The sequence below is a fragment of the Puntigrus tetrazona genome, chromosome 6 (genome assembly GCF_018831695.1).
Source record: "Puntigrus tetrazona isolate hp1 chromosome 6, ASM1883169v1, whole genome shotgun sequence".
NCBI classification, from domain to species: Eukaryota; Metazoa; Chordata; class Actinopteri; order Cypriniformes; family Cyprinidae; genus Puntigrus; species Puntigrus tetrazona.
In genome coordinates, this window is record NC_056704.1 from 5,573,933 (window position 1) to 5,600,880 (window position 26,948).

Consider the following 26,948-nt stretch of genomic DNA (forward strand, 5'->3'; position numbering starts at 1 on the left):
TTTTAAAATTAATCTATTCATTATCTGATAAAAACATAATATTTGTTGATTATCTATAAATGAGAGCTATATTGAAGTGTTTTACCACAAGCCTTATGATTTTAGCTGCATGTTTTGAGTATTAAAAATATACTGCATTAGAAAAATATTACTATATTTATTTGACTTGCATGTTTGGCATATTTTATGCACAAACTTATTCGCTGGTGCCATCTTCTGGCTTGATTAAAAAGATCTCTGTGTACATATAATATAGCTATAGCGCCATCTACTGTTACACAAGGCACTTCCTTAAAATATATTTCAATAATTTCTTAAAATACAACACTACTCTCTCTCTCTCTCTCTCTCTCTCTCTCTCTCTCTCTCTCTCTCTCTCTCTCTCTATATATATATATATATATATATATATATATATATATATATATATATATATATATTTATATATACAGCACAGCAACTTCTATAAAATTGCAATACAATGACCTTATTAGCATAGCAAGTATCACTATTTCATCATTACCTATTAACAAATATTTCTTTTTTTAAAATGCTGGACATTTCATCTTTTGTGTAACTCTTTATAGAATCTGTCTGAACCTCAAGATGATGACATGCCCCCAGAACAGAAAGCTCGAGAATGATTGGCCACTACGGTCCAATTGCAGTAGCAGCACCGAAAGACAAGAATCCGATTGGATCCTCGTGGCGCGAAAATAATCACGTGGTGCAACATTTCGCGCGAAAACTTCTGAAACGGCGCGTGTGTTTCTCGAGGTGGACGGGACGGAGAGTACGCTATTGTTATAACTTCGTAATAATAACTTATTACAAAAATGGATCTTATCGAACAAGGAACAAACCCAAACGCTGGCCAGACGATCAAGGACGAGCTGGCGGAAAAATGCCAAAAATTATTTCAAGCTTTTTTGGAAGAGTGAGTAAATGCGGTGCTTCTTATTGTTCCTCGGTCTCATGAAAGTTACACGATGGGCAACGTTAACCTTATAGATTACTTAAACACACGATTGCACACTAACATTAGTCGTATAATTTCATGTTAAACTCTGAATATATTTATATGGAAATGTTTGCATGAACATTGCACCCGTGCACGCGAACACGCATGATCCTCGCTTTAACGCGTAATCGATGTTTTTCGTGTGGTTTGTATACATTTTTGTTGGTGATCAGAGTTGCATACTTTATCGTCGTGTCAGGTTTCAGAATAGCGACGGAGAAGTGAAGTACCTGCGGGACGCAGAGGAGTTGATCCGGCCGGAAAGGAACACGCTTGTGGTCAGTTTTACCGATCTGGAGGGGTTTAATCAAGAACTGGCAACCGCCATCCAAGAAGAGTTCTACAGGTGTGAAATCAGCCCTATTAAAAAAAAATCTATATTGTTTTCATACGTTGCTTTTAGTCATATATGCTATGTTAACCTTGCCGTTGAAATATAAGTGCACAGTATACAGTTATACATAATCTCAGATTTGAAGTTATTGTGTAGTGTGTGTAATATAAATGTGAAGTGCAAATTGATTTAGATTTGGCAACTTAAAAGCTGTTCTTACATTGTTTTTTACATTTTTTTGTTTTAGACTTTACCCCTACCTGTGCCGCGCTGTGCGGAGTTTTGCTCGGGACCACGGAGAAGTTCCTGCCTCAAAGGAATACTACGTTGCCTTTCAGGATCTGCCAACTAGACACAAGTAAAGAGAATTTCAAACTAAATACTGTATATGTGACGAAATGATATATCAGTTCTTTTGAACAAATGCCTCCTTGACTAATGTGCTTCCGCTCTGGGCTGCTGCAGGATCCGTGAGCTGACCGTGGTGAAGGTTGGTTCGCTGGTGCGTATCAGTGGCCAGGTTGTCCGTACTCACCCGGTTCACCCGGAGCTGGTGAGCGGGACCTTCCTCTGTTTGGACTGTCAGGGAGTGATAAAGGACGTGGAGCAGCAGTTCAAATACACTCAGCCGAGCATTTGCCGCAATCCCGTGTGCAACAACCGCAGACGGTTTCTTCTGGATACAAACAAATCTAAATTCATCGACTTCCAGAAGGTATGTCCTGAATGTGTTTTAGTCCCCTTTCCTCTCTTGAAATGACAGACAAGTTACAGCGCAAAGCATGTGTAGGTAAATTTCAAAACAGGTTCTTTTCCTGCAGAATGCAAGCGACGTGTGAAAACCTATTTTTTACACGATCACTTGCAATAACATTTGTATAAATTAAATCTTCAATTTAAAAATCGAGTTCACATTCGTAGCAAATGGAAACAGTCCGGGAAACAAAATAAACTAAAAACAGATTCTTATTCTTTTTAGGTCAGTTTCTAGCGTCGTATGGATGAAAAGTAATTTATATTTTTAACCTAATTGCGACATTTCGAAAGTAATAACAATAATTCTGATTAAAAATGTAAGTAAAAAAAGCACAAGGTTTACTGTGCTGATTTTTATGACTGCATAATTAAGCCAAAAATGTATATACATTATATTCAAACATGCTTTAAAGTAACATTAGTTATTATTACATAATGAAAATGCAAGAATTAAAAATACATAATTGTAATATTTCACTGTAATAGATATATATTTAATAATATAATAATATATTTAAAATTGTCTCTCTGAAACTGTATTTTCTCTAAATCTTCTCTATTCTTTTGCACTCTGTCAGGATGGTTGAGTCAGCTGTACTGTTTCTGAAGTGTTGTTTGTGTATTTTGACATTTTACTTGTCGTGATTCCAGGTACGTATTCAGGAGACACAGGCTGAGCTGCCACGGGGCTCCATTCCTCGTAGTATGGAGGTGATTCTGCGGGCCGAGGCTGTGGAGTCGGCGCAGGCCGGTGATAAATGTGACTTCATTGGCTCCCTCATCGTTGTGCCAGATGTGTCCCAGCTGTCCACACCGGGTATGCCCCTCTCATCCAGTCAGCCATCGCTGTAAGTCTGAGTACTGACTGTGTTTGTTTCAGGTGTGCGTGCTGAGACCAGCTCTCGTACAGCTGGGGTGCAAGGTTACGAGAATGAGGGTCTCCGTGGGCTTAAAGCGCTGGGTGTCAGAGAACTTTCCTACAAACTTGCTTTCTTGGCTTGTCACGTAGCCCCGACCAATCCCAGAGTAAGAGCCAAGCCCATTGTAGGCACGGAAGTCTCTTTTCTTTCATTCCAGATTGTTTTAACGGGTTCGTCTCTGTTTGTAGTTTGGCGGGAAGGAGATTCGGGATGAGGAGCAGACGGCGGAGAGCATCAAGAAACAGATGACGGTACAGGAGTGGGAGAAGGTGTTTGAGATGAGTCAAGATAAAAACCTCTACCACAACCTCTGCACCAGCCTCTTCCCTACCGTTCATGGTTAGTCAGTTCGAACATCTGTAGTTGGGCACGAACACGAATTGATGCTGACAACAAAATGAATTCATATATAAGTGGTCAAGTGGCCAGTGGGAATACAGGAGAGTGCAGATCATGCAGAAAAACATTGTAAAAAGTGAAGATTTGCTCCAAAAATTGTATTGTTTGTTAGGATGAAGTATGAGTAAATGATCATTTTTGGGTAAACTAACCCTCTTTAAAGAACTATTTCTACCTGATCTGTCTTTTGAAATGACTTAACCAAATGTAGTTGTGTAATCGGAATAGATTAAATGTTTTTTTCATTGCATGATGCGGTTAAATAAACATTTCTGATAGTAAATCTGTTGTTTTCAGGTAACGATGAGGTAAAGCGCGGCATTCTGCTCATGTTGTTTGGAGGTGTTCCTAAGACCACCATGGAGGGCACATCTCTGAGAGGAGACATCAACGTCTGCATCGTGGGAGACCCCAGCACAGCCAAGAGCCAGTTCCTGAAGTAAGACTTTTTACAGTTCCTTCTGAATTGTGTGTAAAAGTATTAGTTATCTTTATGCATTAGTTCTCATGGTTTGGCTGTTATTCAGGCACGTTGAGGAGTTCAGTCCCCGTGCGGTATACACCAGCGGTAAAGCCTCCAGCGCCGCCGGTCTCACAGCCGCTGTGGTGAGAGATGAGGAGTCGCACGAGTTCGTCATTGAAGCCGGAGCGCTCATGTTGGCCGACAACGTGAGTTTATATTTACAAATCATTCGCGTAAACCCCCAAGTCAATGCAATCCCTATTAATCTGATGTTGTTGTCTATAGGGCGTTTGCTGCATTGATGAGTTTGACAAGATGGAAATGAGAGACCAAGTAGCCATCCATGAGGCTATGGAGCAACAGACCATCTCCATCACCAAAGCAGGGGTCAAGGTGAGCATCAAAGATTAAAATGCAGATTTATAGGTCACTTAAACTATCATCTAGGACGTATTTCTACCAGCAGTTTGGGTATAAAGACTTTTAATAAGGCATTTATTAGGCTGCTGTCACTTTAAAGCATTGATTTTATATACTTACAGGTGTTTTTTTCAGCTGTTAAAGGGATACTCCACCCCAAAATTTATATTTAGTCATTAATCACTTTTTCCCATGTCATTCCAAACCCCTTAAAAGACAACAAAGCTTATATGGGTTTGGACCAACACGGGGTAAGTAATTAATGGCAAAGTCTTCATTTTGGGGTGGACTATCCCTTTAACATTAACTAAAGACCTGATTTTGAAAATACTTGACTGTTTTTTTGGATAATGCTACACTGTCAAGGTATATTGGACACCACTGATGAAGCTATTTTATACTTGCTCCATATTTAATTGTAGGCCACTCTGAATGCTCGCACATCCATCTTGGCTGCAGCGAACCCAGTGAGCGGCCGTTACGACCGCTCCAAATCTCTCAAACAGAACATCAACCTGACGGCACCCATCATGTCACGTTTTGATCTCTTCTTCATCCTGGTAGACGACTGCAATGAGGTATGAGCAGTGTATGAAGATGATCGCACACAGGATGCTGTGAGACTCTTAGTGAATGCCTCTTTTATTTCAGGTCACTGATTATGCCATCGCCAGACGTATAGTGGATCTCCACTCCAGAATTGAGAATTCTGTCGATCGTGTCTACAGTCTAGATGAGATCCGCAGATACCTGCTGTTTGCCCGCCAGTTCAAACCCAAGGTGGGTGACGTTCTCGACTGAAATAGGGAACGGTCGCAAAATATTTAGAAGCTCACATAGACATAGAGGTTTCTTGTTTTGCGTTCGGTTCAGACCTACACACATGGGCACTTTGTTTACAGTTTTTGTAGGAGTGGTATTTGGCGCCACACTGTAACGTTGTCACAATGTCAGTTATTTCTTATCTGTGTTTCAATCTGTGTGTGGTATCAGATCTCGAAGGAGTCTGAGGAGTTCATTGTGGAGCAGTACAAGCGCCTGAGACAGCGGGACGGCTCCGGAGTCACTAAATCAGCTTGGAGGATCACAGTCCGCCAGCTGGAAAGCTTGATTCGTCTTTCTGAGAGCATGGCGAGGATGCACTGTTGTGATGAGGTGTGTATGGAAAAAAAGAAAGACGAGCACGTGATTTTTGTTTCCTGAAATGATCTTGATTAGCTAGTCTCTTAAATAAATTCCAATATTAGTTCATTTTTTTCAGCACATACCCATTAATATTAACAGAAAAACTTCTATTAATAATAACGTATCAGTAGATGTTTTTGTTTTTACCATTTTGTCTGTTGACAGCATTACAAATCCATTTGAATTCACCAAACAATTTCAATTGCTGTTGTTATTTCAAAGATCCTTGCAGCCTATAAAAGTGAACGAATCAAAACCCACATAGACATTCACTAAGCAAACAAATATGAGGTTAAATAGGTTAAAAATAACAATTTCCATCATTTTCAATGGAATGACCTCTTATCTATTGATAGCATGCATCTGTTCTTCAGCTCTCTCCACACCGTCATACATACTGTACACACACAACGAGAAACACATACAGATGAATACAAACACTGGACTACTGTCCCACAGTTGACTTTTTTTTGCAAATGTATAGCAACAAGGTGGTAATGTCACGGACATTTAAAGCAGTTTAATGTACAGTTTCACTGCTGAACATAATGGAGAGGCGCACATTATCACCTCGGGTGTGCATTATTTTTATAATTCAACAGCATGTCACAATTCTAGTTCTATCTTTCAGGTTCAGCCAAAGCATGTTAAAGAGGCTTTCAGGCTGCTGAACAAGTCTATTATTCGGGTCGAGACTCCTGATATTAATTTGGACCAGGAGGAAGAGGAGGCCATGGAGGAAGAAGAAGATGTCAATCAGATAAATGGTAGAGTCATTCTCTCTTTCTAGATTTGTAAACACTTCATTCAGCACATACATAATCTAAGTCTAGAACAATATGCTTCTAAACCAGCATTTCTCACCTGGGGTCCCCAATATGTCTTAGAGTTTGGGCACATTATTTTTACTTAAAGGTATATCGCACCAAAAAATGAAAAGTCTATCATCATTTACTTAAACTAATTTTTCTGTGAAGCGCAAAAGATATTTTAAAGAATGTTGGGAACTGAAACTGTTTTGCTGTCAACTCCCGGAAGAAAGAAAGTCATACAGATATTGCTGTTTTTAGGCCACGGTGCACCTAACGGAGTGAATGGAGATGTTAATGGAGAAGTCAACGGTCACGAGCATACAAATGGTGTTAACGGTCACGGGGTCAACGGTGAAAGCGGCAAACCCTCGCTGAGACTGTCGTTTGCGGAGTATAAACGCATTTCTAACCTGTTGGTGCTACATCTGCGCCACGTTGAGGAAGGTGAGCACTCCGTACAAGTCTTAACAAACTACTATGCATTTTCAACACTGCATGACAATTATTATGCACAAACTACAACACGGCAAGCTTAGACAACACAACACAGCCCACAGGAATCTAAAGTGCTTTGTGCCGTTTCTCCTAGCCGAGGACGAGACCGCGCTTAAGAAGAGCGAAGTAATCAACTGGTATTTGAAGGAAATCGAAGCAGAGATCGATTCCGAGTTGGAACTCATCAATAAGAAGGCAATGATCGAGAAAATTATCCACAGACTGGTTCACTATGTAAGCAAACACTTTCATGTGATTTAAATCTCTGCGCGTAATGGGAATATTTTGTGTGGAGATTGCATTAAGTGACATAACAAAATATATATATTGGCTTTTATCTTTATCAGGATTATATTTTGATTGAGCTGACACAGTCTGGACTGAAAGGATCGGCTGAATCCAGTGGAACAGACTCCCAGGAGGAAGACGTTACGCTGGTGGTCAACCCCAACTACACATTTGATGACTAAACATTTGGATCTTTAGGTGTATTCAGGAAGTGGTGGAGTGTTTTGTCAGTCCTTCTCTTTTTGTACATTTTTAGCTTTTCCCCATATTTTGTTTTGCATTGCTTCATAAGGGTGGTTATAACCTTCCTCATTTTTGAGGATTTGAGACCTTGCTAAATCTTTGTAAATATGTTTTTTTGTTTTTATCAGATGTTTTAGAACATTTTAGAATGTTAGTGGTAGGCATGCATAAAGTGTTTTGAATAAATAGTTTATCATGTTTTGTTAAGTTCTGTGTGATGTCAATATAAGTTTATGATTATGCAATAAATAATAACAGATGTTGAAAAACACGATCTGCTGAAAAATATGGTTTATTTATATGAACAAATATGAGACGCTATGTTTGCAAATCCCTTATGATGTTCTTGGCCAGTTGTCATTAGAAATTGCACGTTCATTTCCATATATAAAAAATACAAAATGTTTTTTGTTGTCAGAAAAAGTTATATTTATACAACATTAGTTTCTAAATGAACTCTTTTGAAATGGTATATTCACTAATACTAAAGTATTACGGTTAAACGAATTGAACGCGCTCCCTAAACCTCTTGTCATCGCGCCCACAAAGTCACGTGAACGCGCTTCTCTTTTTTTTACACAACAAAGATGGCGGCGCCCTGCAGGACCCTGATGAGGTCGACTTTGCAAGGTAGATAAACGTGAACGTATGATTTAATAATTTGCTTTATTAACCAAGATACATCTGAACAAGCCGACTACATTATTGCCTTATGAAATATTTTAAATCTCTGCTGGTGCACTTTCAAGTGATATTTTAACACAGAGGGATTCGGGCAGCAGTCATTTACTGTACTTGCATTTAGTTGTATGTAAAGAAAGAAGATCAATTGGAGATAAATGTGGCTAATGGGAAGGTAATAGTTCAGATTCACAATGTCGAAATGTAGCGCGGACTCTCACATGTAGCAGGTAGATTAGATGCCACTGTTTGAGGGAATCCCAACAAATAAGTGACATTTAAGTGATAAATAATGAATGAATGAAGTGATAATTACTTGAGCAAACATTTTGTTTGTCGAATATCAGAATAAGCGGTTAAGCCATGCGGATGTATAGCTCATATACAACACCTGTTCAGTAAACAAAGTTAATATTAACTCAGCATAGCAATGGTGTTTTGGTTTTGCTTTTGCTCGGTGTTTTTGTTTAAACATCACGCCGTCATAGAAGGACACGGGTTATGGTTTTAGTAAGTTTCAGGAGTTTTATTGTACTTTGTTATAGACTATTTAGATACTTCATCATCAAGCAGTAAGCTATTCATAAGCAGGTGCTGTTGTTTTATTTTTTTATTTCTCCTTATGAACTTTAATTAGACTGCATTGAAAATTGGTTAATTTTGGTTCTTTTATTTTTCATAACCTATGAGATAAACAGTAACATTTGAACTGATACGTGGCTGACCCATTAAAAACAGCTAAAATAATATTTTCTTGGCATATACGCTCTTTACACTAAGTGCAAATAGATGGAATCTATTTACACTAATTGAAAATAACAGCATTATTTTAAGTGCAAATAGCATTTTCTGCTCTTTACACTACTTGTTGAAAGTACTGCACCTCAGTATTAAGGTACGTTATAAAACAGAATGCAACTTATTAAGTGCAAATGTTAATTTTAACTAAAATAATGAAATAGATGCCATGGCTGACACCCTTATTGGGACAATAAAGCCCTCCCTACACCTACCCCAGCCCTACTCAACACTTTATTTTCAACCTTTTGATTTTTTTCCTTCATTATGACTGAAAAAGTCAGCAGGCGGTTTCATTCACACCTTTTTTTTTTACTTAAAATGATTCTATGAAATCCTGGTATTCTTTTTGGAATTTATTATAATTAGCTAAATTATTTCCTATCACCATTATCCCTAAACATAAAAAATGAAACCCATGTAAATGCAGGAAAAATGAGATTCATTCAATTTTCTGCCCCACTTCTGAAACCAAAGTTACACCCTCGATCACAGAAACATCCCAGCTGAAGATAATAGAGAAATTACATCGCTCCCTTTGACAAGTGCATTCCAAACGACTAAAATGCACATGCTCTGCTCACTCAAGTCTCCACTAACAAGGGGATAGGGATGATCATTATGATTTGGAAAATGTGCATAAATGGTACGATACTCGAATGTTACACCCCTACTAAATAAAGACAGTCACGTGTCACCACCTACTGGCATTAATAAGAAGTACTAACAATGTAGACTAGGGATGAAACTGAGTTTGATAATAAAACATAATTGGTTTTGGATTAAAGCATCTGGCAGTTATCCATATCTATATGGATGTGCTAATATCTACAGTAAGCCTTAGCCTGCAATGCAGATGATAAACTGGACCCATTATCTACAAACCATCTACGGTAGATGAAGTGGATCAAAACGTCCTAAAGTCCTAAAATGCTTCGTCAACAAATTTGAACTTTTTTGATCCACTTCAGATGTTGATTACTGTAGTATAGAAGTATAGAAAGGACGCACCTACACAGTAGGATGAATGTTGTTAAACATTAATGTCTTTCACATTTTTTTCAGGTTTGTATAAGTTGTCAAATACAACGTTTTGGATTGGATCTCGCTATGAGAAAAGAGTCGCACATCCCAGGCTGCAGGATAATGTTTTGCTCAGCAGAGCTCTATACTGTGGACATTACACTTTACAAACAAACACCAAGACAGAGTCTCCAAACGTTACGAACACACAAAGAGCAGCAGAACCCGAAAACAAGACCAACCGACAAAAGAAAGAGGACGAAGAAGAGGAGGAAGATAACAGGCCTGAGTACATCCCCAAAAGAAAGGCAAAAAACCCAATGATGAAAGTTGGATATGCATGGTAAGTACTACCAGAATAAACAAGTATCGAAAATTACTTCAGACCACTGACACCGAGATGTTTTTTTTTTCCAGGATGATCGGTCTGCCTACTGGTATCATTGGCTTTATCCTGGCAAAGAGACAGGTGGACAAGAACCGACTGAAGCAGCTGAAAATCAGACAGAGAATGAAGAGAGCCAATGAGGGAGATTACGAGAGCGAGCGATATAAACCGTCCACCAGGATCCAGTGAAAATGACTCTGTTGTGCTGAAGAATGGCTTCATTGTGCATGTAATGGTTGGGTTGCCATGGAAACAGTGAACCCAGCAGGATATAACAAAGACATTGTAGAAGCCAGCATTTATTATGGTGGCTCTTTTGATCTCATGGATGAAAAGTTGATGAAGACCCCAACTAAAGGATTTCATTGCAGCCTGTTTGAAAAGTTTTGTATATTTTGATGCAGTCTTCACTAGGTTTGTCCATAAGCATAAAGAAAAGCAATCACTAGTAACTATTAAAATCCATTAAATAATTCTCAACTGTTCCTTTTATTGTGATTATCCTTACGATAACAATGATTACATATCAAATTAAATTGTTGGCCAACTGTGCCATGAGAGCATTGCAAAGCAAAATACGGGTTGATTTTAATCCCTTTATGACGACTACTTTTTTATGGTGTATCTTTGGGCTGAACAGAGGAAAGGCACCATTGTACATCACATAACCGTGACATGTAGTATTGTAGTATGAAATCCATCAAGTAAAGACATTTACAAAAATTAAAGCAAAAGATCTGATGTAGACTTATATTGTATATAAAGATGTCTGTGTGATAAATACTCTAAATACATAAAATACAGTTTAAGCTATACCCTCAACCAAAATGCACTACACGCATGTAATATCTTTAGTAAATACAGCAAATCCAAGTCTATACAGTAGAAATTTGCATAATACAGATCGATTTCTAATTTCCATTTTCATGACAAAGTAATGGCTTTATAATATCACTCATATTTTACCGGAACATATGCATATGGTTAATAAATCATGGAAATGATATTCATGTCTTACCAGTTGTTTCATCAGTATGAAGCTAGATACCTTTCACAAGTACAGTATTATTTAAATACATGTTAGTTAGGTCTGGATTGCGAACACACTGCATAGTACATAAACATTAAAGACAGAAAACAGCCCCGAAGCTTCTATCTCTCTGCATATCCGATAATTTGCAGGAGGAAGATGAAGATCTGGACAATGTCAACGTAAAGGGAGAGAGCCGCAAACACGTACTCCTCTGGCTCGATGGAGAGCTTCCTGTTTCCGATGAGCAGCTGGGTATGATAGGCCAGAAACTAATCGTTCGAAAACACACAAATGCAAAAAAGTGAAATTAAGCGATGTTCCCATTCAGAAATGAAGCATTTCAAGAAAAAGGTTAACAGGCATACCAGAGTGAATGCAATGGCCCCTATTGCTGCATAGAGCATGTGAAGCCATGGAATCTGAAATGAAAAGTGAAAAAAGTTAGGTGAATGATCAGATGACGACTTGCGTGCAAATACAACATGCAAAGTCACGCTTACGTATTTGAATGACAGCACGATAGCCGTGATGATGCCGGTCACAAACACTACGATTCCCAGGACACAGAAAAAACCGGAACATTTAGTGAAATCCACCTATAAAAGAACAGAAAAGCCTTTTAACACCATGATGTAAAGTCAAGCTGACGATGTGCAAATTATATGTGTAGCCCACCTTAGTCTGGAAGCAGAACACCGTCACCGCAATGGACACAAGAGCAGTGATGCCCAGGGCCAGGAAAACCGCCTTAGTGCTGTAATAGCTAGAAACAAAAAAACAACATATTCATCATTTTGGATTATTATAAAGCTGAACTACCATTCAAAAATAATTATATATATATATATAAAGTTTTTAATTTTAATATAATATCATGGCAGATACACATCAATAGTACAAATCATTATATGGGGTGGGAACAAAACTACTCTATTACTACAAACTAAACAGACAAAGGTGTTGTCAAAAAGTAAACAGGGTTTATAAGACATTCATTAAAACACTGTCTCAACAATCCAGTATCCCACCCACTTTATCTCACCACTGACGCACATGTAGCGTGACATGTCTCACCTTGCTATATTCCCAGTCATGAACGATAAGGCCAGTGTCTAAAATAAGAAAAATAAGCATGTTATTTAAAAATGTTAACATCCTTGATACTTTGCCTACAGCTTTACGTGTAAAAACAACATTGCCCATTGCAGGTTTGGCCACACTCCCTCTGAATTCCTTCAGAATGACTCAGAATCTTCCAACTCACAAAAATGGCCAACAGGATCAGGTTCCATGGGAAACGCCTCCTAAAATGGAAGGCAAAGGACTGGGCTATAATCACTGGTTCACATTACAACAGTGGCTTTTATTTTTAGATTCAATTATTTTTTGTTTGTAATGTCTGGTATTACTAAACTACGATGTCACGTTACTAAACTACGATAAAATTGCCAACTGTTCTGTTTATTATTGCGTTTATTATTCAGTAAATGTGGCAATCGTCTCACCTGGGACCCTGACAGCAAACCAACACCATGTGTGTGACAAAATAGACAGCACTGAAAAAAATCATTTCAACATTCGCATTATTCCTCTTTACTACATTTGTATGCAATGTTGCAAATGTTCTATAATTGAAAATGAACAAACATCTCCTCCTTACTATGAAACCCAGTATATGGCTGGATTTTTCCTCACAAAAACCCCAACAGGTTCCCTGTGTGAATAAACGCAAATGAAAGTTTAATGACAAAGTCTACCGGAACAAGCAGAGATAATATTTATCCTTTATTTTGTGTGAACACAAAGCAAAGAAAGTAACCACACCCCTCTAACAGACTCACACAAATGTGAAAATAGCCACGATGGTAGCCGTGACCAGAAGCTGGGCAGCGAGGATCAGATAAACCTGCAAGACAGACAGAACATTTTCCCAAACTTATCCTTTCAGGACCATGCTCATTACTCACGCACAAAATCCATAAATCGGAAATAATGACAATACTGTAAAACTCTTTTACTTTGAAGCAAGTTTATGCAGATGACAGAAGAGTAGCTCCTTACTTTTCGTATAAAACTGTGACGGACACTGATATCATCGAATCCTCCTGTTGTGGTAAATCCTTCATTATCACCTGTAACAATCATATTTTTGGTGAAAACTACATCTCCTGAAGCGCTCTTTGCAGAAAGCAGAGTATGAATGTAGCACCAGTATAAATGTAGAAATAAATCATCATGCAACTGGGAGTTTCTTTAGCAGTGAGCACTTTAATGAATCTTAGAACACAAAAACACATCAGACACATATTAGCATTATACGTTTAAACCATGCGAAACAAAAAGTCAAATAATCACAATATCTCGTGTGAGAATGATTTTTTTTTTTTTTTAAATAACACTGACTCACAGTTGAGCAAAATATCCAGCACGCCAAATTATTTTTACCCAATAAAGCTTTTTATTAACCGTTAGAATACTTGTTTACCGTCCCACTGAAGAGCATGCCCGAGATAAAATATGACACTTGAGAAAACTAAATAATGAAGAGAAATGAAATATTACTTATAAATCAAATATGCTTTGCAACTGCAACAGTTGAGTTCATAAAATGTCTACTATTTCATACTTGGAATGCACCATCCAGATTTTTTTTGGGGGGGTGGGGGGAATTTCCAGTGTAAACGCACTATTTATACAACAAAACATCACAGAATAGTGTACAAGCACGTTATTTGGGATGAAAAAAAGTGAACAAATTTGAAGCTTATTTTCTCAAAGTTCACAAAGCCTAAAGTGCTCCTTGCTGAAGAAACACCCAACTATATAAGGGATAATGTACAACCCAAATAAACCCCGGTCTCACCCTGAAAGACTTTTGTGATAACGGCAGTGTGGTGTACATTATTCCTCTACTTAGCAAATAAGTAAATGGACATTTAAATATAGTTTTACTACATTACAAGAAAGAGACCACGGAATGATATAAGAGACATGAAAGTATCACAGATACATCTGCAGGTAATCAGTTGCCAGGAGCAACAGTAAATTATATATAAGTGTCTTTAGAATTAGAATGCTGCGGCGGACCAATCAGAAGAAATCATCTGAGAGACATCTAATGAAACACTACATCACTGGCCTATCAACGCTAATCAGGTTAGAGCCAGGCTATAGGGACCGCATTAAGAAAAACGCCGACCTCCGTTAAAATTCAATTCAGCATGCGATCTGCTAAAATTACATTTCCTGAACAACGGATCATTTAAGCAATGAACCAGATCCTAAAGCTGATCTGGAGGCCATAATGCATTGTTCTCTATGGAACATAGACACTGGGTAAAAGTAAAAAAGCTGAAGGTTTACTAGAAATAATCTTACCTAAATTAGGAGGCATGACAGGGATGACGGGTAGAGCTGGTGGGGGGTATCCCGCAGGCTGTCCTCGGTATGGATCATTGGGCTGTGGGTACGGAGGCTGTCCCCCATACGCACTGAAGCCATACGGGGGGGCAGAAGGAGGGTAACCTCCACCGGGCTGAGGGTTATTGAGCGGCCGTGAATCATCGTAACCCGGAGGGAAATCTGATCTTGACATGCTGCTTTATCGCCTGTTGGATACATGAGATACCATAATGACAATATGTGCTACTAAAGTACAGACACGCTCCAAAACAATGTAGTTACTTTTTACTCTTTCTTTAAGAGCAAGCGCTGCCTGCGATTATCAAGATTTGTTTGGTTGATCTGCCTTTTCGAAATATTCTTCCCTCCAGCCTCAAAATATATTCAAATAACACCTTATACTTTAATCCATTCACCCCATTAACTGTCTATTATTGAACGCGATCTATAACTTTTTAAGATTGTACCTACCTTTAGTATTATAACTGTTCTAAGCAGGAAAACATCTTCATCATTCAGCTCTGAAAACATTTCACTTCCTGCTTCATGGGATGCATGCACACTAACAAAAGTAGTTCACTCTGTGGTCACTAATGGTTCCTTCTAGAAGGCAGTGGTCTCTTTTTTTTAGACGAAACGTAGAAATCCATTTAAATGTTTTAAAACACTTTAAATGTAATTTGGAATAGTAAGTCACTATAGAATGATTATTTAAATTTTTGGAGCACAAAATTATGCACGATAACATACATTTTACAGTTTAAAATGTAAAGGTAAAATTGATGCTTTAAAAAAATAAATAAATCAGAACAACCCGGACAAGGTAAGGAGTTAAAAATGAGAATAATTCTAATAATTACATAAGAGTATTATAATAATTTACACGCAATTATTACGCATTAACTGTTGTGTGTAAATAATTATAATACGATGCATACAGTTGTCATAAATGTCAGTGATGTTAAAGATATACAAAAACATCTGAAGTACAGAACTTTAAAAACAGTAGAAGTAGTAAAAAAACACAAGCAGTTCTTATATACACTATAGGCCATGTGTGAATACTCTTGTAATATTCATTGATATTAAAAACAGTACCATAATTGTTTTTGTAATACCTGAAACATCAACCTAATTAAATTTATCAGCGATGTTACTGGTTCTACAAATTAGCTCATGAAGTGGGTAATAAAGCAGATAACATAATTAATATAGCACAGCCAGTGTGAGAAGTTCAGCACCGACAAGATTCATTTTTTCAATATATACAGAAACGTACAACGATCTTAATAGTTAAGGACAACATTTCTTCAAGAGCCCTAAACTTAGAACATCCTTCCTGCCTCGTCCCATCAAGATCTACAAGGTGAGGGGGGTTGAGAGGTAAAGATGTGAACACCAGATAAAGTGGGCATAAACTGGAGCCTGCACTGCACCAAACACCAAAGCTTCAAATATTATGGTGCCTTTTTTTACTCTCACAGTACTGATCGCAGCAAAAAAGCACTAACCGCACTTTAAACAGTCTTCCTGGAAACAACCAACAAGGACCGGCCCATGAAAGGACGTACAGAGAGTCGTGTGAATACACCTAGTTTTACCTCGGCGACTACATTTTCCTACGCTCAGGTTAAGAAGCGAAGTTTGGAAATTTGAACGATACTTGTTTTTTGTTTGTTTTACGTGTTAAAACAGTACTTCCTGCTATCAGTCGGGTGAAAAGCAGCACACGGTGAGGTCAACGTGAATACGTGACTCACATCTGCTGAGGAAAATCTTATGAAACCCAATTAAGTGTGAATCGGTTTATGAAAGCATCCCGAGAAAAGGCGTTCCCGCATGTCAACTTCAGGAAGGAGTGACTGTCGAGTTATCTTCAGGGAGCTACTAAATTAAGCCTAGCTGTTTCTAAATCAACATTTTCCACGATGTGTGACACGAACCAGCTTTAATGTTACTTTTTGCTTTCAAACTGAGCAGCATTGTCTCGTGTGTATACCTCTGTGGTATGTAGGCCGATTAAAATGTTTACAAAAACACGGAGGGCGCCGTGTAATTCAAGACAGACAGGAAAAGCCTTTCTTGTATCGGTTCAACACCGCCAGCATGACTCAAGCGAGCCTGCAGCAAACTGTTACATCATTATGTACTCTGCTAAGCAACCTATGATATTTAAAGTGGAAAATAAATTACACTTTCATTTCCTTACTGGTCCACCCTACTGCTCGAGATTGGCCAAAATGTTACGCAAGCAGCCATGTTTAAAGCAGATGAAGTTACTTTTAGTGTTGTTGTTTGTTTTCGCTCGTGACACTGTTGATCTGGAATTATATATATATATATATATATATATATATATATATATATATATATATATATATATATATATATATATATATATATATATATATACCCGAATAGAAAATTTGGTTAATGCAATAAACCTGTAAAACAGGTTGTGTTTCAATATCTAGTAAGCCTACATTACGATGTGGGTGATGATGTTTAGAAAGGTATCTGGGGGTTTGAAACAAAGTCACAAGCTGCTATGTTTCTTCGCCAAGGGCTCCCATATTCCTCCATTATCTATAAATATAGACTACGGACTAAAATATAGACTAATACAAACCGGTTATGTTGTTTTAAACACAGGCTAAAAGCCACAGCTGTATTCTGCAGCTGTTGAACATGTTCACATATTTTGGCCTCGCTCCCCCCCCCTCGCAAATATTTACCACGGTTACCGTAGTTTCCGCCAAAACAACAGGTAACTTACTAGTTATTTAACTACCGTTTAGCGCGTATAAACCAATCCATGTAAAAAGCCGTCGGGACAGTGCCTTATTCATTGCGAGAGCGCGTGATGGCAAAATAAAACAGCAACTATCTTACCGCGCTCCCTCTGAAACCCAGAAACTTCACACGATGGATACCGAAGCCCGGAGAAAGAAATATCTGGTAATACAATCCGTCACGCCGAGCCTTTTTAAATAAAAACGGCCGGTCTGGCGCGCTGAACCACCTTCTTCGGATCAACTCGTGTAGAGACAGCGGTCAGGCGACGACGCTCAGCTCTCGAGATGCTCGCGAGCCAGCAGGTGGAGTCAGCCTGAAGCGTGTCGCGCGCCACTCAAACACTTCTCGCTGCAAATAAGCCGCATGATTGCTCTTACCGCGGTATAGTCATGCCTTGGCTCTGGGTGAAGTTAAAACTACATCTAAATATCTAATATCTGTCCGTCCGCTCTCTTTACGTAACGCGTCGCCAAAAACTCACGTGAGGAGTCATGTCGAGGTGTGGCGCTGAAGCAGACACACCCAGATAGCGTACTTGTGTTCCGCACAGAACAAGCTGGCGCTTTTGTTTTCTTACACCAGGTGGTGCTAAATCGCATTCAATATCAAAAGTTCATTTACGACATGCACAGAACGGCGTAGTGCGGCAGGCGATGAGGGTAGCGAAACATCTAACGATAGAGACTTGGACTGGCACGGAATCCAAGCTGCTTGAAGTCCAACGTGAAGTTTCCGAAGTTTTATCAAGTCCGTGCAGCCGTCTATACCAGGAGGTTTTGGAGCACTTTATGCTTCCATCTGCTGACAAGCTTTATGGATATGCTGATTTCATGTACCATCAGGACTTTAAGCACCTGTCCACAGAGCCAAAACCACTTCCTAGTGATATTACTGTGCTTGATTGGTCAGCCAGCATGCCTGACCTGGACCCCGTGTGGAATCTATGAGATATTTTCAAGAGAAAGATGAGAAACCAAAAATCCAGACGAGTTGAAGTCTCAATAGTGCCTCAGCAGTGCTACTTTTTATTATTATTACTATGATTGATCTTATGAAATATTCTATTATTTTGACTTTCGTGAGCTCTTAGCTCTGATCATTGATATTAAAACTAAGAATCGAAATGTTTTATTTTACATGTAATCACTCTGGAATATCTAAAAGTTTTTCACGATATTCTGTTTTTTTAAATGCATCTGTAAAATTCTTAAATTCAGTTTAAAGGTGATTAAAATAAGTGTGTCCCCACCAGTCGCTGCGTGGATGATGTATGATGACAAAACAAAGAACAAGCAAGCTAGTGTAACTGTGGTTGAATGTGGTAGAAAAAAAAGCACACTTTGCATTGCTTTATCGTCTAATAAAGAAACTGCCCCCGGTTATTTATTTATTTTTTTTTAAGTACAGAATATGTGTAAATGTGCAATGCAACATGCTAAGTGACGTCTGAACAGTCTTCAATGCACCTGATAAATGTACAAAAAAAATGAAAACACGAGTCTTTACGGTTATTGTTTCTTCTGACCAATCATAGCTGAGCTTTTTAAGTGCGTCACCGTCGGCACGCCCACTATAATGGCGCTTCCGGAGTGGACCGTGTATTTACTTTGTTTCGCTTCGGTATGCGGAGGGTTTTACATCTGTCGTGTTTTTAAATGCGCCAGAATAAGTGCATGGAAAAACAGCCTGATCGCTAAACTGATGGCTCGCACGGAGAAACCGCTGTTTTGGATAGCGTAAGTGGCTTGTTTATCCTGATGCGGGCTTTTTTGTTTATTTCAATAGGCTACTGTTTCTTATCCTCACCCACGCCAAATTATATTTACATGGGTTGTTTTTTTTACGTGTTATTGAAATATAATCCGTTTACATGCGTGGACGCAGCAAGTGTTTGCTTCAGAGAAAGACACCGATTTGTCATTTCATAAGTACGTCCTTATTGAAACTGTACAGTTTAAATATTAAAATTGTAATATTTTTGGAGGCCATGGTTAGATCTAACGCCATGGTTAGATCAATGACGTTATTGTTATGAAAAACATGAAAAACCTAACTATTTAGAAACGAATAGTAGTTGTAATGAAAAACAAATCATAATATTTTACTCGCATAATTGATTATTTATATTGATTCTAACATAATATCACAGTTACACTAGTTATTATTGCAATGATACGGGAAACAGTTTCATAGAGGATATGCACAATGGCATAAAACAATCAGGCGTCCTCTTTATAAAACACTTGCAGGTATTCTCTATATACACGGACCAAACTCGGGTACATATTTCATAAGAGGCAGATGAGGAAGGCACGGGAGAGGTTCCTGCTGGCCACTCCAGAACTCAACCCACTATAATAAACGGTGAGCAGAAACACCTTTTCCATCACACACTCAAAAGCTGATTATCAATAACTGAAGTCACGCTCTTGTACTTTTAACAGGCATCAAGATCATACCAGTGCCCATCTTATCAGACAATTACAGCTATGTGGTCATTGACACCGCATCAAATATGGCTGTTGTGGTTGATCCCGCCGACCCTCAGCCCGTTCAGGTTGGATTCAAGCAACTCTGCTGTGGTTTCAGAAATAGTTTGCTGGGTTATGTGTCTTACTGGAGTGAGTTTGCCAAACCCATGTGGTTTAGTGGAAAGCACTTGTTCTTCCTGACTGGTTTACCAGAATTGTGTAAGATGGAATAATAATCAGTTATTTTTATTAGAAATCTGTCACTGCAATGGATAGATTCCAGCTTTCTTAGTGCAATAAGGGGTTTATATATATTTTTTTTTATACAATTATTTAAAGCCTATGATCTAATATTATAATCCGTGTTAAGGTTAGGAAATATCTAGGATCCTTCACATACACTGAGACATGCTTTACTGGGCTTGTGTGATATATAGTCATGTTTTATCTTACTTAGGACGTTACCCAGAGCCCTGTTTTTATTTCCTTTCATGGTCTAACTTTACACCCACACAGGCATGTCTAGAGGAAGAGGGGGTGGCGTTACAAGCTGTTCTCTGCACACACAAACACTGGTAAGACCTAATTGTCCGAAAAAAAAAGAAGTTTCACAGTTATTTTTAGCATTAGCAGCTATGATTTGTTTAATCAGTAGCTAGATATGTTACATACAGATGGTTAAGACTGATTTGTTTGTGTGTTTGTTATGTTTAGTATGAAGGCATACATTGAACCAGTTCTAAAACATATGAGGCATTCAACCACCTTTATACCAGTTCACCCAAAAATGTAAATTTTGTCATCGTTTACTCAAATCTATTTTGTTACAAACACGTTAGACTTATGTTCATCTTCGGAACACACATTTTTAATATCCCCTCATCATTTTTGCCCATCTATTGAAAGTTCACACCACCAAAGTTTGCATGCCATATTAGTGAAACATGATGGAGAGAGATGTTTGTTTACATGTAACCATTAATCAGCGCATATTCATTCTTGATGATTTGGTTTAAACTGCTTAATTCTTAGGAATTACTTTTTTTTGATGCGCTTTTAAAACTTAAAAAAAAAATGGTTGATTGCATGGACTTTCAATGGATGGACGAAAATGATGAAAGAACATTAAAAAAATAGCTTGAAGCAATGTGAGAATGAGTAAATAATGATAGAGTTTTCAATTTTGGGTTAACTGAACATGATCAAGATGAACTATCTATACATCCAAATGAAATCAACTATACTTCACGTTTACTAACCAGGGACCACAGTGGAGGGAACAGGGCCCTAAAGAAACGCTACAGGTCCTGTCGAGTTTATGGGAATGCTATGGACAACATTCCAGGCCTTACACAGTCAGTACCTTTAAATGTCATGTCATTTTAACTGTTTAATGGGTGGTTTTAAAAATGTATATTCTGCCATTATTTACCATCTCGCATGTCATTTTAAACCTATATGACTTTATTTATTCTGGGGTCACAATAAATATATTTTAAAGAACTGTTTTTGTCCATACAGTCAAAGGCAGCGAAGTCCAAAACAACCATTATAAATAAGAAAGAGTAAATAATGACAGAATGTATTAAATGTAGAAACATTAAATATCTCCAAAATGTGTTACAATATAAAAACATTTGGACATCTACAAATACACAAATGTTTGGTTGAGAGATTACATCAACTCAATTAAACTAAACCAAACCTATTCTTTTTACTTTATAATATATAACAATTGTTATTGTTTAGTCCTCTTTCAGACAAAGATACAATAGATTTCGGAAGTCGGCTGCACTTCAGAGCCTTCTATACCCCTGGACACACAGTGGGTCACATGATCTATCTGCTTGACGGCCGAACTATAGGTGGCCCCAGCAGCTTGTTTTCGGGGGACCTGGTATTCCTCTCTGGATGTGGTGAGCATGGCATTAATCACCGTGTTGTCTCAGTGCGCGCTTTAAAAGTCATTATGTAACTTTGTTTATAATATCTGTAGTGTTACTGTTAGCTGCCTGCGGTGTTTGACATCGTGTGTGTATACATTGCAATTATTTAAATGACTGTTTATCCAGTATCAGTGCCCAGAAAGGCATGCCAAATCTGCAAACAAGAATTCAGCATTCTTAAATCCAGCTTACTCTATTTAAAGCTCTGACTTATTTCCATCCCTTGTAGGGAGAATGTTTGAGGGTAATGCCTCAACTATGCTGTCATCTCTGGATACAGTGGGATCATTGAACGACGAGACTCTGCTTTGGCCTGGTAAGGTCAAGTCTTCTATCTGCGAGTACAGGACACCAGGGGATTGTATTTGTCTCTTCATGACTTCAGTTGAAACTTTTGAAACTAACCCAATGCATGATAGTTTCTGCAACTATACAAAATCTATTAATCAGTTAGAAATGTATTTATGTGTGGTTCCCAAACTCTTTCACAGCATTGTGAAATGAAGAGGTAAAAGTCATAAAAAATCATATGACTTTCTTTCTTCTGGTTTGCACTAAAGAAGAACATCTGAATAACGTTGATGATTTGGTTTCCATACAAATGTTTTTTTTTTTTTGTCCATACAGTAGAAGTCAATAGGAGCCGAAAGTTTATTTATCAACATTCTTCAAAAAAATGGTGTTCTGCAAAATAATAATAATAAAAATAAAAAAATCATACATAAGGGTAGGTAAATGATGACAGAATTTTCATTTTTGGGTGGGCTGTTGTTAAAAGTGGCTTTAACCCAGAGTTAATTGTAACAAGACAATGTTTGTTTATTGTTTTTTTTCAAGCTAATATTTGAGTGTATAAGGAAAAGCTTCATGGTTATGTTGATAAAGTAGGTCTTTCTTTTCAGGACATGAGTATGCTGAAGATAACCTGCTGTTTGCTGCTGAAGTGGAGCCTTGCAATGTTGTCCGTGAACAGAAGTTGCAGTGGGTGCTGCACCAGAGGGGTCAGAGACTTTGCACGGTAAGGAAGACAAGAATTCTATGGACCAAAATATTCCAAAACATATTGTCACGTCTCTAGACACCTAATATTATTCTTAAACTTCTAAACAAATATAGGAATATTGTTTAGAAGTTTTAGAATATTATTTGGTGCCAAGCTTGATTTTAAAGTCATTCTCTGTCCGCTTCTTAGTGTCCATCCACCCTAGCAGAGGAGAAGCAATACAATCCCTTCCTGCGGAGCCACTCCCAGGATCTCCACCAGGCCCTGGGTCTGCAGCAGAAGCAGGACGAGGACTGGACGTCATATCGCGCCCGTGTTTTAGAGGAACTGCGTAGACGCAAGGACATTTATAAGGACCGATAAGCGTTTCATGCACCGACGTTTGAAAGGCGCAACCACTGAAACCATTCCAAGCTAAACATCTACTGCTCCTTACGTATTATTATTATTATTATTATGCTGGAATAAAAAAAAGCACTAATGTGAATTTGAAGTGTGACCTGAAAGAAAAAAATTAAGTAGACATGGGCATTATTTTGTATACAAAGATAGATTTATGTGGAAAGAGTTTTAAATTGTGTGAACCTTTCCATTTTTCTTTTATCAAACATGTTTTCCTGTTATTCTTAAAAAAAAAAAAAAAAAAAAAAAAAAAAAAGCACAATTTTCCTTATCCTTGACTCTGTTTTGGAGATGTGAAGTGAATCCCATTTACAATGACTTTTAATCTGTTTTGAATACTTAGGGTACAATGAGCACTGATATTTATGAACGGTTCGGCATAATAAACCTATGAATTATTAACAAAGATGTGTCCGCATTGAATACATGTGAGAACATTGGCGCGACTTCAAGAAGGTTTACGGTAGATATTAACTACAGCGTTACTAAGGCAACCAGAGATGCTAATAAGTTTGAACGCAAAACACGTCTATGCCATATAAAAACGAGTTAAAGGTTTGGTCTGCACGCTCTTAATAGTGTGTACTATTTCGTGTAATATTAACATTAGTCATTTAAGTCATTTTAAAGTAAGTTTGTTGATTCTGTTTATTTTGATAGCATTAGCGAAGTAGCTCATGTTTGTTTGACATCTGTCGAAGGACTGAACAGTTGAAACTCAATATACAATCCAGGTAACTTAAAAAGAAAACAGTTCTTCAAATGGTGGGATTTCAGAGATCTATGTAACGTAGTATAAATATTTATATGTTCCATGTTTTTGAACTATTGCAATCGTCTCGTTTTATCTGGACATTATAAGACACACATGGAGGAGAGTGAATCCACACAGAATGAAACTGAAGAACTGAAAGCTTCAGTTAAAGCAGTGGACTTTATTTACAGCATCGGTAAGATAAACATGATTATGATTTAGTGACTTCTAAAGTTTGTCAGTCATAGATGCTATTTTAGGGTCAGGGACCATCTGTTAATGGCATCCAAGGTGTGAATTTCAATTACCCCCACATTCATTAAATAGCGTTGTACTAATGCTTAATTTTTAATGCTTAATACGTAATTTGAACAGCTGATTTTCCATAAAGCATGAAGCCCTTTCAGATCGCTGTAAATGAAACTTCAATCAAGACTAACAGTATATAATACCACTCTGGACTTAGGACTGCGATGTTCTTCTGCTGTCATTTGCAGCACCCGGGGATCTGGACCAGTGTTTGTTCGCAGATTCGCTTGTGACCGTGTCAGATTCAGGCCGGGAGCTGGGAGACTTCTCTGTGAGTGTCACCAAGGCGAGCTACAACCACGAGCTATGTTATCTGCTCCATGCCAACAGTCATGGAACCGTTGATGATGTTCCTTGTGGTACATCCATTATAGGTCAGCTTGCATTATATAAGGGCCTTTCCTTCTCTCTGTAGGTTAGTTAGAAGACGAGCGTGAAGATGTTAAACCCTGTATTTGTTCTCTTGCATGTTACCAGCCTACATATCCAAAAATCTTGAGATACTGGAAGAGAATCAACATGAATATGTAAAGGTAAAAGTCTTTTCTAAAGCACAGTTTAAAGCATGCAGAAATTTGCCTTGTTAACCGCCAGATTTTGTTTACCATTATAGAAACAATTAATGTAAAAAGTCCAAATTGTAAGGTAAAGCCTCACAAATCTGAGTTGATGTAAATATTCCAGTTAGAAAAGCAGACTGTGGACCGGAAAGTACATATTGTTAAACAGGATGATCAGCTGGTGTTAAACCGAATGGTCTCAGAGAAAGGTGAGGTATGTATTATCTTATTATTATAAAAGAAAAAAAGTGCACATTAATGCATGCATTAGTGTCTGACCATGTATTCCAAATGACATGAAATTCAGATGATTGATTATTATTGAATTTTAATTGTGTCAATAATAAGACAGCCTCATCTTTCATTCCATAGGGATTGAAGACACAAACCCACACATTTCCACTGAGCTCTATAAAGGGTTTCGTGTCTGAAGCGTCAAACTTAATGATCCTGCGTGTGCTGGCTCGGCAGAAGACTGTTCCAGAAAACATGACATTCCTGTCATTTGATGCAGATACTGTGCTTTCTAAGTCGGTTTATGTGAGTGCAGAGGGATAATTATATTTCAGCCTTTGGATGTTATTTAAAAATCGATGTGAACAGTAGACGCATGATGGCGGATGATGTGCTTTTTTTTATCGAGGCATTTGTTTGCTTTAGAAAGCACTTGGGTGTAAGAAGCAGATGATTGGGGAAGAGTTAGTCGATATCTTTGGGATTGAAAGGACCGTCTCTTCTGCAAAGGACTCCTCAGGAACTTGGCATTGCTATTTCTTGCCTGATGGGTAGAACACTCTCTTAATTTTTTTCACGAAAGTGACGAATCACATCTAGTAAAATAATGACTCATTGCCAAATGCTTTACAATTTTATCTTTTTGCTTATGTGTAAGGACAGCCTCTAGCTATTGCAATGCTAGTGACAAATTTCGTTGCTTTATAACAGACATCTCTGTGAGAAAGTATGTATATTCAGAGTTTTGAACCTTAACGTTTCCTAAAATATTTTCCACGCAGGCATCTAGCAAGCAGAGTGCAGTTGGGCTCACCTACAGTTATGAAGCTCCTGCATTTGCCTTTCTTGCTTGATGGAGGTTTGAAGGCTTTATCTCTCTGCATTCTGCTCCTTTGTTTAATTAATCTTTATAGTCAAAAATGAAGTAAAAGTAAAAAGTTTTTGCTTTTATTTTCAGTGGAGAGAGACCAGATTCCTATGTTTGAGAGGAAGCCATTCATTTGGGAGGAAGACATGGAGCTGTACTCTAAGTTCCTTGACAGAAAGGTGCTTTTAATGAGCTTTTAACATATATTACTAATAAATATATTGAACATATCATTTCTCAGTAATTATAATTGATAAATAATTTCTACCTGGAACGATTCTACCTGAAACAAAGAACCGCATACAATAGGATGAATGTCAAATAAACAAATTTGTGACTCATTTCCACTCGTTCATGACACAGGAGGAACTCAAAGCGGACTACTCCTCCTACGTCAGACAACACCCTGAACTGAAGGCTTTATTGGCTGACTTCCTGCAATTCCTGCTGTTGAGGAAACCTCAGGATGTCTTCTCATTTACTCGTGACTTCTTTGCTCCATTTGCATCCCAAAGTCCTCCAGGAAAGTCCCGTGTAGACTCACAAAACTTTCCATAGGAATACGAAACACTAACCAAGCGTTTCATGTAGAAGATTGAAAATATACGTTTTTCTAATAGTGCCTTGATATAATGCTTTTGATTCTCTGTCTTTATTCGGTTCCTCTGGATGACACGCTGATTATTTGAGACAGTAATTTATAAAACTTTGCAGTGGTAAAGAAATTTTGCCCGGAATACTCGAATAATACAAACAGAATAAAACAGTAAACGTTCTAGTGTGTACAGTATTAAAGCCTTGACTTTTTATAGAACTATTTGTGTGTGTATGTGTGTGTGTTTTCTTATTACCATTAGCGATACACATAAAATACAGTCTACTTAAAATATGTACTAATGCTTAAAACGAACTTTGTTTTCACAAGTCCTTATGTAACTTCCTGT

General features: G+C 37.9%; 5 protein-coding genes across 6 annotated transcripts; 4 read left to right on the forward strand and 1 right to left on the reverse strand.

Annotated features, from left to right (window-relative positions):
* Positions 1–743: 743 nt before the first annotated feature.
* mcm6 (minichromosome maintenance complex component 6) lies at positions 744–7,650 on the forward strand. The gene is made up of 17 exons (XM_043241040.1): positions 744–937; positions 1,221–1,367; positions 1,603–1,713; positions 1,821–2,070; positions 2,763–2,928; positions 2,992–3,137; positions 3,220–3,370; positions 3,728–3,869; positions 3,958–4,099; positions 4,179–4,286; positions 4,736–4,891; positions 4,965–5,093; positions 5,307–5,468; positions 6,130–6,265; positions 6,569–6,754; positions 6,900–7,039; positions 7,153–7,650. The coding sequence occupies exons 1-17, from the start codon at positions 837–839 to the stop codon at positions 7,273–7,275; spliced, it is 2,496 nt and encodes an 831-aa protein (XP_043096975.1). The 5' UTR covers positions 744–836; the 3' UTR covers positions 7,276–7,650.
* A 223-nt stretch (positions 7,651–7,873) lies between these two features.
* On the forward strand, positions 7,874–10,706 carry si:ch73-71c20.5 (DUF4748 domain-containing protein). Its single transcript, XM_043241700.1, has 3 exons — positions 7,874–7,966; positions 9,881–10,181; positions 10,256–10,706. The coding sequence occupies exons 1-3, from the start codon at positions 7,924–7,926 to the stop codon at positions 10,413–10,415; spliced, it is 504 nt and encodes a 167-aa protein (XP_043097635.1). The 5' UTR covers positions 7,874–7,923; the 3' UTR covers positions 10,416–10,706.
* On the reverse strand, positions 10,688–17,985 carry tmbim1a (transmembrane BAX inhibitor motif containing 1a). 2 transcript variants are annotated; one of them, XM_043241699.1, is made up of 12 exons: positions 17,835–17,985; positions 14,638–14,867; positions 13,321–13,391; positions 13,101–13,165; positions 12,920–12,973; positions 12,765–12,815; positions 12,524–12,563; positions 12,334–12,371; positions 11,935–12,022; positions 11,760–11,855; positions 11,625–11,678; positions 10,688–11,528 (listed from the first exon to the last, which is right to left on the reverse strand). In XM_043241699.1, the coding sequence occupies exons 2-12, from the start codon at positions 14,852–14,854 to the stop codon at positions 11,379–11,381; spliced, it is 924 nt and encodes a 307-aa protein (XP_043097634.1). In that variant the 5' UTR covers positions 14,855–14,867; positions 17,835–17,985; the 3' UTR covers positions 10,688–11,378. The 2 variants fall into 2 exon arrangements, with proteins under 2 accessions (XP_043097634.1, XP_043097633.1); XM_043241698.1 differs by having other exon boundaries at positions 17,554–17,979.
* Positions 17,986–19,019: 1,034 nt separating this feature from the next.
* pnkd (PNKD metallo-beta-lactamase domain containing) lies at positions 19,020–23,685 on the forward strand. Its single transcript, XM_043241697.1, is given in 10 exon segments — positions 19,020–19,193; positions 19,707–19,777; positions 19,780–19,821; positions 19,902–20,014; positions 20,445–20,503; positions 21,191–21,283; positions 21,678–21,844; positions 22,104–22,190; positions 22,777–22,892; positions 23,067–23,685. Coding segments are annotated over 10 exon segments (1,083 nt in total). The 5' UTR covers positions 19,020–19,032; the 3' UTR covers positions 23,241–23,685.
* A 118-nt stretch (positions 23,686–23,803) lies between these two features.
* LOC122346885 (ciliogenesis associated TTC17 interacting protein) lies at positions 23,804–26,840 on the forward strand. Its single transcript, XM_043241749.1, has 10 exons — positions 23,804–24,013; positions 24,142–24,229; positions 24,531–24,716; positions 24,820–24,875; positions 25,027–25,116; positions 25,275–25,442; positions 25,563–25,687; positions 25,919–25,995; positions 26,095–26,183; positions 26,368–26,840. The coding sequence occupies exons 2-10, from the start codon at positions 24,148–24,150 to the stop codon at positions 26,560–26,562; spliced, it is 1,068 nt and encodes a 355-aa protein (XP_043097684.1). The 5' UTR covers positions 23,804–24,013; positions 24,142–24,147; the 3' UTR covers positions 26,563–26,840.
* Positions 26,841–26,948: the final 108 nt, after the last annotated feature.

Bases quoted from the DNA above. Each gene is read 5' to 3' on its own strand.
- si:ch73-71c20.5 (XM_043241700.1), top strand. From the start codon at position 7,924: ATGGCGGCGCCCTGCAGGACCCTGATGAGGTCGACTTTGCAAG. The intron at 7,967-9,880 runs GTAGATAAACGT...CATTTTTTTCAG, and splicing joins GATGAGGTCGACTTTGCAAG to GTTTGTATAAGTTGTCAAAT. The intron at 10,182-10,255 runs GTAAGTACTACC...TTTTTTTTCCAG, and splicing joins ATGAAAGTTGGATATGCATG to GATGATCGGTCTGCCTACTG.
- LOC122346885 (XM_043241749.1), top strand. From the start codon at position 24,148: ATGGAGGAGAGTGAATCCACACAGAATGAAACTGAAGAACTGAAAGCT. The intron at 24,717-24,819 runs GTCAGCTTGCAT...GCATGTTACCAG, and splicing joins TTGTGGTACATCCATTATAG to CCTACATATCCAAAAATCTT. The intron at 25,688-25,918 runs GTAGAACACTCT...TTTTCCACGCAG, and splicing joins TGCTATTTCTTGCCTGATGG to GCATCTAGCAAGCAGAGTGC.
- mcm6 (XM_043241040.1), top strand. From the start codon at position 837: ATGGATCTTATCGAACAAGGAACAAACCCAAACGCTGGCCAGACGATC. The intron at 2,071-2,762 runs GTATGTCCTGAA...TCGTGATTCCAG, and splicing joins AATTCATCGACTTCCAGAAG to GTACGTATTCAGGAGACACA. The intron at 5,094-5,306 runs GTGGGTGACGTT...GTGTGGTATCAG, and splicing joins CCCGCCAGTTCAAACCCAAG to ATCTCGAAGGAGTCTGAGGA.
- tmbim1a (XM_043241699.1), bottom strand. From the start codon at position 14,854: ATGTCAAGATCAGATTTCCCTCCGGGTTACGATGATTCACGGCCGCTC. The intron at 12,564-12,764 runs GTGAGACGATTG...CTTCCATTTTAG, and splicing joins GTTTGCTGTCAGGGTCCCAG to GAGGCGTTTCCCATGGAACC. The intron at 11,856-11,934 runs GTGGGCTACACA...GTTCTTTTATAG, and splicing joins TGTTCTGCTTCCAGACTAAG to GTGGATTTCACTAAATGTTC.